The 18,663-nt window shown below is 41.2% G+C and overlaps 1 protein-coding gene across 2 annotated transcripts in view; it reads left to right on the top strand.

Annotated features, from left to right (window-relative positions):
• Positions 1 to 1,690: 1,690 nt before the first annotated feature.
• Positions 1,691 to 18,663, top strand: part of PKNOX1 (PBX/knotted 1 homeobox 1) — a 37,362-nt gene continuing 20,389 nt past the window's right edge. Inside the window, exons 1-3 of one of the 2 annotated variants that reach the window (XM_057382684.1) lie at positions 1,691 to 1,771; positions 12,402 to 12,484; positions 16,675 to 16,776. In XM_057382684.1, coding sequence (XP_057238667.1) covers positions 16,726 to 16,776 — 51 coding nt within the window. In that variant the 5' untranslated portion in view covers positions 1,691 to 1,771; positions 12,402 to 12,484; positions 16,675 to 16,725. Of the gene's footprint in view, positions 1,772 to 12,401; positions 12,485 to 16,674; positions 16,777 to 17,646; positions 17,758 to 18,663 lie in introns of those variants that run through there. The other variant, XM_057382685.1, reaches the window with a different exon arrangement.

Raw genomic sequence — 18,663 nt, forward strand, 5'->3', positions numbered from 1 at the left:
TTTTTTTTTTCCCTAATCTTTTAAAAATAAATCATTCCCATTAACACTGAGTGCTCTAGATTAGCACAKCTCAGTTCCACTCCCACCCTCTTTGCTTGGTCACAAGCCCGATGTCCCTGTGGCTCTGACTGTGCAGGGAGAAATGGCTGGAAAAGGAACTCCTGTGAAGGCTCCAAGCGGTCTGGAGAGGGGATGGAGCAACTGTTTTGTCAGTGGACAAATGGTGGCAGTGTGCACAGGGTGACCAGATTCCTGAAGCAACTGTGTTGGCTGAGCAGGGTCTTGACACAACAGTGACGTGCAGAGGATTGAGGGCAGACCTGGTCTGCAGGAACATTTAAGTAGCTGTTTCTATTGCCAAACTATGAGCCAGATCTTTTTAAAGTGGCCTGGCCCAGGGAAGTGTTATATAAAAAAAAAACAAAGAAAAAAAAAAAAGAAAATAGCTGACTTGCTACTGGAAGGGTGGCACAGACCATGAAAAAATGCAGGGTATTCCCAGTTTACTGGGTACAGGATAATCAAGGAGATTCCCAAGGGCTGCTTTGCAGAGCGACTACAAGACCTGARAGTAAACCTGCTTTGGGTTTAAACTGAGCTCCCTAAAATGAGATTTGTTCTCTGTGTGTCAGCTTCTTCCTCCCCTTGCAAACCCCTGCTCTCAAAGGCAGCGAGGAGTTGCGGGGATGATCGTTCAGAAGTCTTGAGAATGAGGAACAAGGTGGAGAGGACAGATCATCTGTGACATGGGTGAGTCAAAGACATTCCAGCCTTTTGCACAGCAGAGACACTTTTAAAATATCCCAACAGCAAAACGGCCAAGCCACAGGRCCACCTGTCTGAAACCACATTCCTGACACTCTCCTGCCCCTTTACAGGAATCTTTTGGGAAAAGGGGCAATATTTAACAGTGGTAATTCATGGGGGAAAGAGCTGTGATAGTGCTGGTTCCTCCCAAGTGGAGTTTCAGAACAAAAACCCATGTGTGATCAGCATTTTTATTTCAGGGCACGGCAGGACCCGAACAAGACTGGATCCATAGGGAGGATCCTGAGGGATAGCGCAGGGTCCGCCCTCACTCAGATCCCAGTTTGGGGGTTTTGGGAGAAGAGGGGACCGCAGGTTTGGGACTGGAAGGGTCACAAGGGTCAGCCGCGCAGTTTCACCCCACTCAGGACGGAGGAGAAGCTGCTGGGACGGCCTGTGGGGAGCCTCCACCGTGGCTCCCACATTTGGGACTCCCCGGGCGACCCCCGCCCGCCCCAGGCGGCTCCCGGGGGCACYCCACAAGGCGCGGTCATTCACAGCCCCAAAAACCGAGGCAAGGGACTGCYGAAGCCCGGGGAGCCGCTGCCTGAAGCGTCCCCAGGGGGAGCGGCGAGCGCTGCCCGAGGCAGCCCAGCGGCAGCCCGCCATAGCGGCCACCTCTCTCCCCTCATGGCGGAGCCACTTGGTAGCTCCCTCCTCCCCCACCCCCAGCAGTGGTTTCACCCCCCCGCCTCACACACRGCGAGAGGCGTGGCCTCACCCTCCCGAGTTTCCCCGCCTTTTTTCCATATTCATGAGGGCGAGCCGGGCGGCGCCAATGCGGAGGGGCGGTGCGCCCAAGCCCCGCCTCCAGACGATGAATATTGATGAGGCGCGCCGTGGCGTCGGGGGCGGCGCGGGCGCTGATTGGCCGGGCGCGGCGGCGCGCGGTGACGCGCGCGGCGGCGGTGCGGGTCCCGATTGCTGCAGCCGCTTGTCAGTGTGACGAAGATTGGCACCCGAGGTAAGCGCTGTCACTCAAACCCCGCTCCAGCCCCGCCGTCCATCACGGCGCGCCCGCCGCCCGGGCACGGCCGCACCGGGGAAGCGGCAGAGCGGCTGGGGAAGGGGCGAGCGGGGCGGCGGCGGCGAGGGGAGAAAGGGGCACCCGCTCTCCGCCGCCGCTCGCACGGACCGGGGGGTTTAAGGGGCGGTGGCGGGCGCGGGGAGGGGAAGGAGGGGAAAAGCGGGGAGGGGTGGGGGGGGGGGGGGGGGGGGGGGGAGCGAAGCGAGGAAGGTTCTGGAACGGCCGCCGTGCGCCCGTTGTGTCCCGGCGGGGGCGCGCGCGGGGAGGGGACGCGGGAGCGCGCGCGGGTCCGCGCGGAGGAGGAGGAAGAGGAGGAGGAGGAGGAAGGAGATGAGGGCGATGGGATGGGGGGGGAGCGAGGGAGAGGAGGCGACGCGATGCTTAAAGGGGCAGCGCCGTGCTGGCCGTTCCGCGGAGGCGGGGGGGAAACGGGGGGCGCTCCGGGAGCTCCACCGCCGCCGCCGCCCCTCGCCGCCGCGGGCCCCAGCGCCGGAGCCGGGCTCGGACCGCCGCGGCAGCTGCATCCCGCTCTGCCTCCTGTGATCCCTCTCCTGCACACCTGCCCTGCCCCGGGGGGACAGCGGGAAGGSGATGCGGCGTTGTCCCCCGGCCGCTGTCCCCGGTTTGGGGATGCTCCCCTCGCCTCCTCCGTTCATAGAAAGCRCAGCCCGGTCGGGGCAGCGTGCGCAGAGCCGGTTGGGGTTTCCTCCCTCGTTTTAATCTTTTCGGTGTGACCCCGTGGTCTCCCGGCTCGCTTGTGAGCAGACACCTTCCCGACAGCCAGGCCGAGGGTTCCCGGGTGTTTACGCGGCCGCAATTAGGAGCTGAGACTTGACACTGCCCAGAGGCTCTGCCGGGGATGTGTGTAAACAATAATAAATCAAGCGCTGGTTTCATCCCCAAGTATTGCCTCAATGAGCCACATGTCCGAGGTCTCCGTGGAGCAGTCCATGGCTTTCCCTCATTCCCACCGCACCGGAATCTGTCAATTAACAATATCACAATATAAGTAGTTAAAACGTTTGTGTAATAATTCACTGAATAGCTTATTGCTATTTTTAAATAATGTATTAAATATTTTCTGTAGTTTTGAATTGTGATATATAGTGTAATTTCAGAGACAGGTCACAGTATGTTTTTTTTTTTTTTTGGATCATCTGCTGTTGCAGTTTTTGGTCCCTTTTTGCAGTTTTGTCTAAGGAAATTACTAGTGTGGTTGAGGGAGGGAGAGTCCCAGAATGATTTGGGTTGGAAGGGACGTTAAAGATCMACTTGTTCCACTGGGCCATGTGCAGAGATGCCTTCCACTATCCCAGGTTGCTCCAAACCAYGTCTGACCCGGCCTTAGACACTTCCAGAGGTGGGTCATCCACAGTTTTTCTGGGCAATTTGTTCCAGTGCCTCACCAGTTTCACAGTAAATAATTTAATATCGCCAATGAAACTCTTAAAAGTGAATTAATTGCTGATTTGTTGGCCTTTTTTTTTTCCTCATGCCCTTAAGAGCTGCCCAGGCAAGATTCATTTTTGTCCTTACCCCTCTGTGGAATATGTTGTGTGCATTCCATTAAACAGATGACAGGAACAGTGAACATGGGCATTATGTTCTGGATGCTGGAAAACACTTGGGCCAAGATCCTGTGGAGGATAGCAAGAGAGTGTAGGTCACTTTCAAAGTGTGCTAAATGTCTCATTTATTTTTTTTTCACTAAAAAATCCTTTCTTAGTTTTTAAAAATACAAAAACAAAATTAAAATAACATGCACATATAGTTCTTGATTTTATTCTCGAGTGTGCTTTTGCCTAAAATTTCACCAGTGTAGATTGTTTGATGAGGAGAACTGTAACAACTATGGCTCAGGATATCCACACATCTTGCTGTTCTCCGTGGTGTGAATACACTCAGAGGTTGTTCCCTGTCCTCTATGGGATATAATCTGTTTATGGTCTGCCTGTGCTATGGGGTTATATCCCTTTAGCTATATTTGTATGTGTGGTTGAAGTGAGATGGCTTCTGCAGCTGGATGGAGTCCTGGTTTTAGTTCTGTTAGCTGCCTGTGTGAATTTTATGGATTACACTGAGGCACGAAACAAATTGTTGTGATTGTATCAGAAATCCATCTTTACATGTATTTCCAGGCAATGACATTGCTACAGTATCGAGCAACAGCAAATGCATTTTGAGTACATTTTCCGTCAAGTGAATTTGCAGATTTTCCTTTTCAGAGTTTGTGTGTAGCCACATACAGAATCATTCAAGTTTTCATAAATTTTTGAGGRAAAAAGCCCAAAACATTTCACATAATCTGTTCCAAATATTTCTAATTATTTTTTCATGTATGTTCTGTCTTTAATTTACTTTATGAACTGTACAGTGTATTTTTACTCTTGACTGTCACTGCTTGACATACTTTCTTGTCATCTCATAATTAAAGTATCCACAGGAAAACTTCAGTGTAGATTTCACTGTGTTTTCTTTTCATAATCTCCAGTTAAGTGGTGAAAAGCGGAGCTCAGTGTTCTTCAATCACAGAGTAAAAATGAGAGGCTGTTACGCTGCACTGGGATTTTGGTGGTTCACATAATTTCTCATTGATATCCTCAGTGGGTTTGAGCCATGCTTTTTTTTTTATTTTTTAATCTGTGCTTTTGTGTTTTGTAGGGCTGAAAATTTTCTTGTTACCATTTCCCATGTGCTGATAGAAAACCCAAGAATTCTTCACATTTTGAGTACATTGTTGTTAGAGTTGGTGGGGATTTTATTTTGCATTTGGAAATTTCACTTTGGCATGTAAAAASTCAATCTGATATTAAGTAATTTACAGCTTGATTCATACTCTTAATCTCAATACAATTTTAAATACTAGGGTTAAATAAAAATAACATTTTAAAGCTAAAACCTTGCAGTCTTCTATGATTAGGACTGAAAGGAGTTTAGAATGAATGAAAGACCAATCTAAATTTATTTAAAGTACTTTAGTCTTATGAAATGGGTATGTTTTCTAGAAGCTGCACTTTCTTCTTCAGAATTTTGCTTTTCAACTGTATTTTTCTCATGCCTTTCCCCGTGCTGTAAATACATAAAGCCCTAATAATTCTGATTGTTACCACAGCAAGTTTAGGAGTGTTCAGGAGCAGTTCAATTTCCTGGAAAAGAGTAACTTTGGTGATATTAAGCCCTGTACTAGTGGCTGAGGGTGAATGATCCACAGAGCCACCACTGGCAGTGGAACTGCCTGTTCTAATGGCCATGTTCTGAATGAAGCAGTTCAAATTGTATTTCAGAATATTATGTCGTGGTCTGGGAGCCAAATGTYGCCTCTGCAAAACTGGCACATATGTGAAAGCGTACAGTAAAACAGATTAATATTTTTATTTTGATGTAAGTAGGACCAAATTCAATTTTTTTTGTGTGAAATTAAAAATTTTGCAAATGATACTTCTCATGCAGCAGCAGCAGGTTACTTTAGTCTCACTTGTTCAAAGAGTCTGAGATTTAAAAATRAGAGGTCTCAGAGGGGTTTATTTTGCCACAGCTCAGTGCTGTACAAAATGTAAAACAACTTACTGCTCTTCTAAGCAAGAGGGTTCCAAGAGCAAGGAGAAAAAGCTGCTGATGGAGTTCTTTCATTTGTTTACTTGGTGCCAGATGTTACCGAAATCTTTTACCCATGCCATTATAGATCTCCCCAAGGTAACTGAACACTGAAGTATTCACACTTTTAGCAGGTTCTTCACTTTGTTTACTGAGGTAATTTCATGGTAGAGCTGTGGAACACAGGATTCATCAGGTGGAACTGGGGGTGGAGTAGAAAATAAAAAAATGGCACCACAGATCTAAAGTGCCAATTTTGTTGTTATGGAGCTGTGACATGTTTTTATGGAGTTGGYGAGGGGCAGTAACTTGGTTTCCCTGCCAGCAGTGAGGAGACAAAAGGTCACATATGGCACTGAGAGACAAAAGTTGGTGTTAGAAGGGGAAATAAAGTTTAGATCTTGTTCTCGCATGGTTGGTTCTCATCCTTTACAGGAACACATTGTTTGGGGTTTGATRTGTCAGCTGCTCCAGGCCGTGGTGTTCTCATTTTTTAGTACATAGGTGTACAAAAGAGGTATTTGCTATTAAACCTGAGAGCAACTTAAGTACACAGAGAGTCAAAAGGTGATTTTTGAAAATGGGAGCTGAGAGTGATAATCACAGACTGTCCCTTACCCTGCTGTGCCRAGAGATCTGCAACTGTCCCCTGCAGCTGATGGGAAATTCAGGCAAACAAAAGTAGAATATGGCAGCTTATTTCTGGTGTACTGAAAGAGGGATCCATTTCTTTTAAACCTCCAAATTCCAATTTTTATTTTATTGGTGAGCTTTTGGAATTGCTTGTGTTTTTTTCTTGAGGACAGAAGAAGCTAGGAAATGTGGCTATACTTCACATCCTGCTTGGCTTTTTATGAGTTACATAGCAAACAAAGCAAAGGGAAAAGGATATCATCATACTTACTGAAAAATAGAGTCCAAGCCTTTTATATTTTAAGGAAATAGAGGCAATTAGAGAACAGAAATTGGAGCTTTGTACATGTTTAAGATGCCTAGAGAACAGGGGAATGAAAACGTGTGTGCTGAGTTCTGTGTTTTTGTAACTAAAGAACTTCTAGGTCAGTGTGATCACTTAATTATGTGTTCTAGACTATGATAGTAGAAATACCAGGAGTAAGATTACCTGGTTGTTTATTATAATTTTGAGATGTTTTCAAGTGGCCTATTTCTTAGTTGTACTGGAATTTGTCATAATGAGTATGTTTGAGCAAGGTTATTCTGGCAGCTTTAAAATAAAATGACTCAGCATCTTGAAAATGAAGAAAAAATACATTGATTTAAAGGAAAGGGGGATTGTTCTTAAATAAGAACATATCACCAATTGAGCTATGGAATTTAGTGTGGCAGAAGAGAAGGGAGCATAAACATTCACACAAAACACRACTGTTCCTCAAGAAACTTCAACAGACCCTAAGTTCTTGGAAAACATCGCTTATATATGTTTCTGGGCAAATATTTATTAATTACCTGAATATTCCATGTAACATGAGTGTCTTCCTGTCTGTTGGTCCTTTCATGTCACCTGACTGTGCAGTCACCACTTGGACCAAGTAGTTAAACACGATGCAGCTCACAGCAGTAGGTGATGGGAAAGTTTAATCCTAAATAGTCTTTCTTTACCCCAGAGCACTTAGGCAGCAGTCAGAACTCCTGGAGGGATGGAGCCTGGTGTTTGGGAGAGCTGGGAAACAAGAGTGGAGCAGGAAAGGAAGGGTTTTTATTTAATCATTTTGAACAGAAAGTAACAGGTCATTTTAGGGCCTAGACTTAGTAGCAAAACGAAGTTAGTTGTTCAGGTTTGACCAAATATTAGAGTCAAAACAGGGAAGATTCTGGGAAAGTTAGTGATGGATTGGAACTGGGTTTGACAGTTGCAGGACCGGGATTTTGTGTTACTTTCAGGGTTTTTGGCTAGTCCAAGTTAATACTTGATTCATTKAGGGGTTTGTTACTCCAGAAATCATAAAAGAGATAAAAATGAAATAAYTGATAAGGGAACATCTYGATCTTGATGAAGTGTTTAAATGCCAAAAATGAGTAGAGGGCATTTTCTTATTCATTAAACATCTCAAGKATTTTAAATACTGTTATTATTTAAATAAAACTCCTCTTCACCCTTCAACTGTACTTCAATATCATCAGGAATTCAGCCCTTCATGGAATAATTGGAAACTTTTATGGTTTTATAGTAAAAATGTTGGAAAACRTAACACATGCTTACACAAACTGCTCACATTGTAAAGTATTCAATAGCAATAAAGGCAGAGAGACTGGTGGTTATTCTGCRTCTTCTTTATGAAACCACAAAGTATAAACACAAAACAAGATTAATTTCAGTCATAGTTTATTGGGTGTTGATGCAAATCATGATTAAAATAGGATTTCCTGCAGCTTTGATTTATTTGCCTGGAAGGGGATGGTTCTATGAGTGTCTCCAAAAATAAGAAATGTTGGACGTGCTTGCATGGATGTTCCAAAGGCTTCAGTGACAAAGGGATGGAGTTGTGTCTAGGACACAGGCAATCCTGTTTATCCATGTGGGGAGTGCCAGGGAAACAGGGAGGGTGATGGAGTTCTCATCTTTTCCTTGTTTATTGATTTTTTTTTTTCTTAACTAAATGAAGTTGTGTTTGTAAAAGTAATTAAACATCCTTAGGTGGGAAAGTTGTACAGGATCAGTTCCAGCTGTGGAAGTGTTGATACACATCCTCTGGGATGTAAGGTGTGTTTAGTCTTTCCAATGCCACCCTTTTGCCATGAGAGCAGCAAGGCAGATACCACAGTCTTCCTAATTTTTGGGTCCAAAATCTTCCTGGCAGCACATTGGGTAAAAACTGAGGACAAGAAGATCCTTYTCTGTCTTGTAACAAGAAATATGTGTCAGGATTCGTGATGTGTGTGTGAAGAGTCTCAGAGTCAGTTTTTATGCTGGAACCATAAAAAGTCCTTCAGGTTGTAGCATCAATAATACAGGAAAAAAGGAATCTTCATTTACGATGTGAATATTGGTGGTGGATGAGGGAGTGATGGGAAATACTTCTGCTCCCTTGTAGCCTAATCCCTCTGGAGTCTTGGAGCAATTAAAGAGGGAGGTTTTCTTTCCCCCAAGWTTTGCTTTTCTCTTGCCAAAATTGCTGTTTAGTCCCCTAAATTCCTTACTATTACTTTATGGGRCTAATAAAGCAGGGTTGAATTTCAGTGTGAATTGGGTAGGAGAAACTGAGATGCTGCAGGAAGTTCCTTGAATCTGAGGATCTTTCCGTGCTCAGAAGAATGAGGATTCCATTTCACAGGAGGTAGGAAAGCAACCTGAGGATTTCTGTCTTGAATTCCAAGAGCTACCTGGGGGCGGGATGCCTGGCATATTGAGGTGACATCATTTTATGACTGGATTGGGTAGGATTCCCTATCTTTCTTGTACTTGTTGAGAAGGACTGTGGCAAACTGATGATGGCATGAATCAGGATTGTGAACCATGATTATGCACTTTTCTCAAGAAATATGCTGGTTTACACACAAAGGATGTGTGCAGAACACCCAGATCCCCTCAATTTTACTTGTGTTGTTCTCTCTGGAGGAATTTTTATGATCTATGCATTCTTAATATCCTTTTTATCAGTTAATTGTACATGCAATTTTACCTTATAAAGTGGCACATTTTTTTATAATTTTTTTCTGGTACTTATATACAGGAGGATTTACAGGGTCAAACATACCAAAAGCAGAGTTTAAACAAAGAGTGAGTTGCTAAAGGGACACAAATCTTTTAATGAGGAGGTTTGTTGTTGGTCATGCTGTGTGACAATACCTGGTGTGCTTGGGAGGTGGTCTGTGATATGAATACTYGGTATGGCTTGTTAAGATCTGAAATGGAGGGATGTGAAGAGAGGATRCTATGAAAGATTAATGGGACAACAAAGCTGTAGATACCCCGTTGGAGAGGTCTTGCTGAATGAAGTCACTGTTACATAGTATTTATGTTGAAAATCCTACATGCAAAACAAGGTTGATGGTAGCTTGGAGTGCAGCCTGAATTTCTGCAGAAATTCAACTTCAGTTTTGTTTCTTTAATTTATTTTTAATTTTCAGTTTCTTAAAGTATAATTTGCATTCCYTCTTTTTAAATGTAATCTCATATTCAAGATTAACATATAAATAACGCTGTTGTATCACTAAACAATAAAGGCAACAAAGTGACACAAAATAAATCTCATTTTACTGCAGCCAAAAATTGGTTTTGTGGCTTTTTAGGGCTTGACTCCCAGGGCAATTGACAGCATAGCTGTTGTGTAGTAACTGAGTGGCTGTATCTGTGTGATGGAACTCCCTGAGGCTGGTATTATGTTCCTGAACAGGAACATTGTCTTTCTTAAAAGTATAATATTCTAAATAATGACTGTGCTTTGTAAGTACATGAGATGGAGGAAATGGAAACCACCTTGGTGCTAAATGAGGAGAACATTCTCATTTAATAAACTTGTCTGCATCAACTTCGTATTGATTTGTTTTTCTTAATTTTGCTGAACGACTCTGCACGGGCAGGTTGCTGGAGATGGATAACCACTGCAGCAAAGRTGGAATGAATCCTGGATGCCATGTGTATTCCGCTTACTGCTTCATTAGTGGAACCAATTATTACTATTGTTATTATTATTTGAATCTATGAAAATAGGTTGATCTTAATGTCTGCTCGTATTTGTACATGTGAGTGTATGCACAGGCCTTTGCTTCCTACACAARCTGAAATGCAAAATGAGAGAATGACTCAAAAGACGGTTCTTCAACACTTGAATGAACAAGTTCCTATTTTACTTTGTAGTAAAAACCTCAGTGGTGATTCACTTTCTAAGAGACAAAGCAAGTTGCCCTTTGTTTTGGTTTCATAGTTATCAGGTATTTTCATTATGGTGGCATTACTTTAAAGCTTGTCTGCAAGAAGAGTTGAAGGAAAATACAGATTGGCAATACCAAGTCCAGGTTAAGACTCCACAGTGCCTTGGTGTTGTCTCCACCCTTTAACAGGTGTATCTGCTCCCTCTTCTTGTCATGAAGATGTGCAAGAAGACATAATCTGCTCAGATCTCAGGCTCAGATCTCTCTTGTCTGATATGTTTTAGGCAGACAGCAGTATTAAATGTTGTTCAGTGTCTCTTGGAAGAGGGCAATTAAACTGCAATATCCTCTGGCTCCTTCCCAGCCACACTTTTCCCTCTGCAGCAYCTTTCACTTGGCCCTGTGTTTCTTTAGCACCTCTTTATTCCTGCCCTCGATATCTCATAAGCTGTCCAGAAACTTGTTATTTCCAGAGTTTCAGCTGAAGGCTTTGCAGGCAAGGGCTATTTCTTCATACATGRAATATTTTTGAYCGACCAGATCTGGCAGCAGTAGCACCATTGGTTCTTGTCTGYAGTTGTTTATGAATGGAGGAGCAGGATTTTCAGATTTGCAATAGTCCTCTTTATSTCTGACCAGAGACAAGGAATGGGTAATTTTTCTAGTTATCTATCCCAATTTATCTGGCAGTGACCTCTGTTCTGAAGGTGCTATGAATAGTGAGAAATCTTTTCTTTGAAAGTAGCCCAGTAAATTGWAGTGAGAATGAGTACCAAAATTATACAAAATACATAGTGTGTGAAGAAGGGAATAGGAGGGTTATACTGTCCTCAGAACAGAATTAAGAAGCTGCAAAAATGAGTGAAGCCCATTGTGTGAAGACATAGATCTTTCATAGTTTAGGAAAAAGTGGTAAGAATTTTTAATGTGCCTTCTGCTCCTTGAGCCTTCAAGACAAGGTGTATCACTTGGAACTGAACTCCTTCTTGCCCAGTGTCCAATCTCTAACCAAAGGCTGAAGTTCAAACTGCCTTAAAACTCCTCAGGTATTTTCCCTACTCTTTTTAGAAGCGGGTTTCATGAACCAGAGATGATATCTAGATTGAGTGGCCCTTCATAYTTTGTTTTTCTGTAAACTTCTTTGAAAAACGTCACTTTTTGAGACAACACGTGTAAATATTGATTCTCAAATCCAAAGACCAATTTCATCTTGCTTTAAAAAACGTTGGAGTTACTTTCTCTCCAGTTCTTATTGAGAACTTGGTGTGAGAAACAAAGATAATCTGATTCAAGATCTCCGGTATGTTTTAGCCATCATATAATTCGGGTGGCCTCTCTGCACCGTTAGTGTCTGGAACTTCCCCTGAGATGGTTTTTTAATGCTTTTCAGCAGTTGTGTTTTCACAGTCTTTGCTACTTTGCTTTCACAATCCTTACTACTTTTAAAAAATAGCTTCAATGTATCAAATGGGTGCTATTAAGTGCAATTAAAGTAATTTTAAGTGGTAATTTTTTGAAAGCTTTTTGGAATTGCCAGATAATCCTGTAGCAGAACCTGTCGTCACAGAACACAGGATCCTAACAATGGCCCATTTCTAGCATCATGCTTTGATTTTACCATGGATTGTATTCAAATTATTATGAAGGAGATTTTAATTTGGGGGGAGGAGGAATCTCTCACCTTTCTTGATTTCATGCTCARTTTTCACAACACTGGTGAGTTATTCCTATTTGCATTCCATAGTTTTATTTTTGGGATGTGTCTTGTCTAGTCTTAGCAGTCAGACACAGAGCCAGAGAGTAAAATATGGAATTTGAACAAGGAGTGAGTTATTATCCAAATGGAGCCTTCTGTTAGAGGTGTCAGCAAAGACAAAGGTGAATGTGGAGAATGAATGGAATAAGATGAGAGAAAGATCAAATAATGGGATAAGAAGTTCAAGCGTGGGATAATGGGTGTGATTAGAGATTATTAACAATGCAAAAATGTGCAAAACTTGCAAAAAAAAATCCTGTCTGTTCATTTAAACTTGATGAGGAAGCCTCATAAAAAACCCTTTTTTTTTTTTTTAATCATATTCAGTGTTAGAATGTGTGTTCTATTGTGTTGTTTTCTTCTGACTATTTCTTTGATTTTTAGGTTTCTGTCTTCCACGTTGTACATCAGTGGGATCTCTCTGCTGGAACAAGATAATGTTGTCTTCAACTCATTGAAGGAAAGGGGTGAGCAACTTTCTCACAGACAGTATTTTATCTCCTTTAGAAAACAGCATGCTCTGGAAATAAATATCATCATGTGTTATGTTGAAAAGGAAGCCAGTTCTAGATGCTTCTCATGTGTCAAAGAGAATTGATTTTTGTTTCTTTTAACTTGGTCCGTGAATGTAAGGATCTAAATGTTATATAGCAAGTGCCAAGACTGAAGTTAAATAAGAATGAACASAGAGCCATGCCGAATCTGCCAGTCATGCATTTCTCCCTGAAGGACTTCAAAGAGACTTGTACGAGGGAAAATTAGAAGGAATGATTACTTGTTAACAAGTCTGTTGGGTAGTTCCTTCACAATCCTAAGAGGGTTGGTGGTTAGTTTGTAGCCTGAAGCATAACTATTTATATCTCTTACAAACATCTGTTGTAGCTTGTATATGTTAAAAATGATACCACTGATCTCCAACASCTCACTTGCACCTTCTGTTAACGTTTCTGGGTGGTCCCTGTACCCTTAATTGTGAAGGAGTAAGTGGAACAAGTGAGGAGTGATGTATGTTAAGTGATCACTTCGTGTGTATGTTTCAGTTCCCCTTTAATCTCTTCTGTGCTCAACTTGCGCAAAGTCTCCGCATTTGTAATTACGATTGCCCGCTTCATTTAGTTTCCTTTCTGCTTTACATTTTCCTTTCATAATTAATTTCATTAAATGCTTTCTTTTTTTCCCTCTGCTTTTCAGACCACAATGCTTTTAGGAATTGCTTTTCGCCACAGGTATCAGTGGTGTTTCTGATTGCAGTTCATGCATCAGCTTCCACTTACATGACCTTACGTTCTTCCTTGGGTTTTCCACACACTTTGCTTTYAAAATAAATAGAATGAGAGTTAGTTCTGTCTGAGTGAAGCAGACTGGCCGACTCACCCTCAGGTTATTTTTGTTATTTATAAGTCTTTGAATATAACACAAACACACTGTTTTCCSTCTACTCTCCCTTTCTTTCACAGAGAATAATTGGCATTTTGAAAGCTAAGATGTCCAGAAGTCATATATTCTTGGGTTCAGCTCAGATTCCAAATATTCTGCGTCCTGAGGTAGAATGTTCTGGTTAGAGATGGCCCTGCTGTGAGCTGAGAATCGACACACAYGAGCCAGAAATTACCACACGAGTAGGTCAGCCAAGAGCAGGGGTTGTTCGAGTGCACAGCAACCGCTTCAGAGCAAGTCAGCTGCTTTCCATCATGGCCACCTTTAACAGGGAGAGGCCTGGGCCAGCCTGATGTAAGAAGGATCAGAAAGCATCCACGTGTTGTGGGAGCTCGGTGGAGGAGCTGTGGAAGTCATTAGCTGTGGCAGGGTGACAGTGATAAACATTTGGGAGCGATCGCAGCGCCAGCGCTGTCTGCAGCCTGAGCATCTGCCCAGGCTGTGCCTGCTGATGAGCCCTGGCTGCTGCATCCCAAATGAGGTCATAAAAGCCAAATCTGTAAATACCTATTCTGTTACTTTCCTCAAAGTTTAACATAGTTTGTTTCTTGCCTCTGCTGAGTAATGAGGAGATGTTTCTTTTTAGYGAACCGAAGTAATTCCTCAGTTAATTGCCTCAATTTAAGTGTGTGATTAGCTCAATTTGTTCTTCTTGATTTGCAGTGGTTGTCTTCACTAAATCTCATCAGTTCCTATCTTGCCTAATRGCTTAATCTTTTTTTACTGTAATTATAAGTCAGAGGGGAAGCTCTTGTGGGAAATAAGGGATATASCCACGTAGAATTCTTTTCAGATGTTCCCCTGGGAGAAAACAGGGCAAAAGTCCTTCTAGATGAAATTATGGATCTAGCTCAAAGCTGTGCACCTCCTTTCTTCYTTTGTGTGGCCCGAGGGCCTTCCAGATGTGGGATGTCTCTTCCTTATGGAAATCTGGAAGGAGGGGTTGATCCAGCTTGTCTTGTTCCCCARAAATTCTTTCCATGTTCTATTGTGTTTACCAGTTTACATGTATTATCTTTGTTGCTTCCCTCTCCAGGCTTTTCTTCATACCACTAATACGATCTCACATGCCTGTGAACTCTAAGACACTCTTCCTCTTGTATGACCGTTTTACTTTTTATTTTCTCTTTTTTGCCTAAGAATTTCATCTTTCTCCCACAGCCAAATAATTTCTTTAGCAGTGTTTTCTGTGGAGCTTGCTTGGCTTTAAAATAATCATTAAATAGTGTTTGCTCTTTCATTGTTGATCATTTCAACTGTTCCGCTTTTCTTTTGAGGGTAGTCTGGTCCATTTTTTGGATGTCACAGTCATAAATTAAATGTATGTCTTTTGAGAAGGAAGAAAAGCAAMATTTTCTATGTGCCTGTTCACTCCATCAATACAGACAGACACTTGCCCTGGCATCAGCTGCCATTTATGAAAGRAAATAAATGTTTAAACATCAGGCAAATGCTTACAGGGCTAATGTTTTAGAATGTGTTCCCTTAAAGTATTTGGAGGTGGATCACTTATTGTGGCAAATGCTGATTTAACTTTTAACACTAAGTAAGTGTAAACAAAATTTTAGAATCTGAAGTACTTCTGTCAGTGAGTGCACTTATGTTGTTCCCGTTTTATTTTTAGTTTTGATGGAGAAATCAGTAACATTTTTGGAGTTTCAAAGAAAGAATACTGATGTTCTGTAAAAAGTGATATAATGTAGTTTGTAGAGGAAGATGCTTGTATCACCCAGCTGAACTTCTCTGGTCTTTGAAGCTGTTTAAAAAATKAATTTAAAAATTGCACTCAGAAATTACACTGAGTAGAATTTGATGCAAAGTAAGGCTTGAAGTTTGTGCTGAGGAGTTTGATTTGTCTCTGTGCCTAAAACTGTTATCAAAGTGTAACTGATTGAAATTTGTCCTGTGTTTGCAAAATGAAACACTCACTTGAGACAATTATAATCTGTAGGGGAAAATATCCAGAAATGTAAAAATTGCTCTTAAAATTGGTCATAGGCAGTAGTAGTATGCAATGGTAAGGGAAGGACTTAAAAATAGTTGAAAATTTGTAGGGATTGAATACATTACAAAAAAAAATCTGTTTTGGATTTTAAATGGGTGAAAATTTTAGAACTTAGTTTTTCAACAATGACATAAGTGGAAAAGAGCAGAAAACCTGAAATCATTACCTGAATGTAATCTTTTTCAATACATGAGCTCCAGCTTCTTTTTAAATACRGATTTTTTAATAGTAGCTAAACATTAGGACTCCTACATGTCAAGGAAAATTGACTTCAGTGATAATAGTTACTCGTAATAGCGTAATGAGTTATGTGATTTCAGTTGTAATGGCTGCAATTCTGACAAGAAAATGAAATGTGAATTAGTAATTTGATGGGTACACTCTATCTGGTGGGGGTGCTTTGCTAATCTATTTTTTTTAATTATTGGATGTCTTAACTTAAAAATGTTTAACTCATCTGGGCACCAAACTCCAGTTAATGCCTAGAGGAAATAACATGATGCATTTAATTGTGTTTAAATCTTATTGGAATTAATATTTCCCAAAGTATTGAATGTCTCTGAAATTGAGACTTCTGAATTCCTAGGTCACTTTTGAAACTTTATAATCACGAAGGCCCAATTGTTTAAAAGTGGTTAGATATTGTTCCACTCTTTGTTAAATGGCTTGGATGGCAAATTCCTGGTGTCAGAAATTATTTGAGCCTTGGGTATCTGAAAGTAGTTTCAGACCCTACTTCAGAATAATGGGATTCGCATTCATAAGTGAACAGGGTATTCCTTAACACTTTGCATTTGGCTCCTCAGTTTTTATTATTTTTATTTTAATTACAGTGATACTCAGTGTGTTGGTAGCCTTTTCAAAACTCAGAAACACAAACCTGCCTGTTTCTAGGTTTCATGTGTTGCATTAGAATGTCAGTTAAGTAGTACAGAAATAAATGCTAAAGTTTACTTGAAGTTTGTGAGTGTAAAAGGACCTCAGCCTCTTATTAAAAATTTTACTTTAAAATATAAAAAGATACTATGAACTTTTTGTTGATAAAACCTGTGATATTTCCAAACTGAATTTTTTGGCTGTTCTAATATTCATGTGGCCATTGTTGTCAATAAACTCTCTAATGAGTGTGTATAATTCTTAATTTTTACCTTCACCTTTTAGAACTGGATTCTAAGTGGACACTTTTTTAACTGCTGATTTTTTTTCTCTTTAAAGAACATTTGTTCACGCTTATGATGATTTGACACAATTAATGTCTTAATAACCATGATGGCAACACAGACATTAAGTATAGACAACTATCAAGATGGACAACAGGTAGGTGTATTTTTCTTTCTCTGAGTACTAAATATAGTTAGGAAGAGAAAATTTTAAAAAGTGATTTTGTCTTTAATGCCTGTTTTGACATTGTTTAAGCTGGAATAATGAAACATACTCATGTATGTCTKGTCATGTTTCTTTCTTTCTAGCAGAGCATGGTGTGTATTTCTTCCCTTTATTTGCTAAATGAAAGTGCTATTAACTGGCGAAAAGTTATGAGGTGGCCTGTGCTCTGAGGAYTCCTTTTTCTGTTACTGTGTCAGCCCCAAGTAATAAATACAAGTACTTCTGTCAGCAGATGGCAACAATGGTGAACAGTCAGAAGAAAACTTCCCACATCTCTTATAAAATGTTAATCTGAACACAGTCAGAGTTTTGATTTTTTGTTTTCATGTTAGTTTCTTTTACTGCAATTCGAATTTCTCTCTCTCCTCTCACCTACCTTATATATTTGACTTTATTCCTCCAGCAAATACCTACCATCCCGTGGCACTGAAAGTAAAATCTGTTCTTTTCTAAATAACAGATCAGGAAAGAGCTTTTTCTTCCTATTTGTTTTTTATTTCAAGCTCTCAGTGTCCAAGACAGATAGGTAATTCACGTGCCTTCTCTTTTTCTAATCTGGAAAGGGCCCACAGAAACAAATTTGTAGTTTTGAGTGAGCTATTTCCTCTTCCCAGTGAGACAGAAACCTAACTGAACACACTCTCTGCCTTCAAACTCTGCAGATGTATGGCCAACATTTATAATCACTTGTCTGAGTCATCCCCTTTTAATTTGCTCCTCCTTCCGGTCATTACCCAAGGAATGAGTCCATTAGTTGCCTTTTTTTTTTTTTTTTTTTTTGCAAGCATTCTGGCTTGAAAATCATCTCTGCTTGCTGAGGAAGCCCTTTGCAAGGCAGGCTGCTCTGGTGGGTGGGAGATGCTGGATTCTCTCAGTTTCTGACTTTGCTAGGAGATGGCTTGGCCCCAACAGGTAATAAAGCACAAACCTTTTGGTTCACCAGACTGTGTTGAGAATAGTAAAAATGTTTCTGCTGCTGTCGTGTGGAAATAAATCAGATTCTATCAAAGGCAGATTCTCTGATAGTTTTTGGAGGCCTTCCTCTCTGCAGCTGTCAGTTCTGGCTGCCTGGAGAGATCTAGAACATATATCTGTCCTCTACTGAGACAGAAGAGAAATAAGAAAAGATTGCAGTGGTTTCATGTCTTTGTGCAGATGCTCAAATAGGAGAGAATCAAGGAGTTGGGGTTGAGGGGTGGGAAATGTGGCTTTCACAGTTCAGGTTCCTTTAAGACACTTTCAGTCCAAAAGATATTTGGTTGGAGGAGATGGAAAAACCACTTTCAACCCTTCGAAGCACCCCAAAGGTGTTCCCRACCTCCTAATGCAACTTAGGAGGTGCTCAGTTGAAGCTGTGGCTCTCTGTTGCCTTTCYAGGGTATAAATGTGTGTTCAATGGATGTGTAGAAGGAGTTACTGCTATTTRATAGTCCTAAAATAATTGATTCTTACCATATGTGAAAGGGAGTGGTAAAGGTCATGGGAGGTTTGGTCCTATAATTGAAGGACTGAAGTGACACAGAATCAGATCTTCTTAAGAAAATGTGCATTTTAATGGAAAAAAAACCCAAGAAGATGCTTTTTTTGGGTATTCTGATGCAGTGTACAGTAAGAAATAAAATAGAAAACTTAAGAGGATAAACTTTTCTTTATGTTGATTTCACCCTAAAGGATTTTTGTGCAGACATTCCCATAAACATTTTGGAGCAATGTACTGTAGGCTGTTCCAAAAACAGTCRCTTCAGAGACAAAACTCTTTACCAATCTACTAATATCTGTCATTCTCGTTTTAAAGCCAAATGCTGAAACTTGAAGTGA

This window comes from Malurus melanocephalus, unplaced genomic scaffold (genome assembly GCF_030028575.1).
Source record: "Malurus melanocephalus ecotype Western Australia unplaced genomic scaffold, MMel_1.1 scaffold_579, whole genome shotgun sequence".
In the NCBI taxonomy this organism is placed as follows: Eukaryota; Metazoa; Chordata; class Aves; order Passeriformes; family Maluridae; genus Malurus; species Malurus melanocephalus.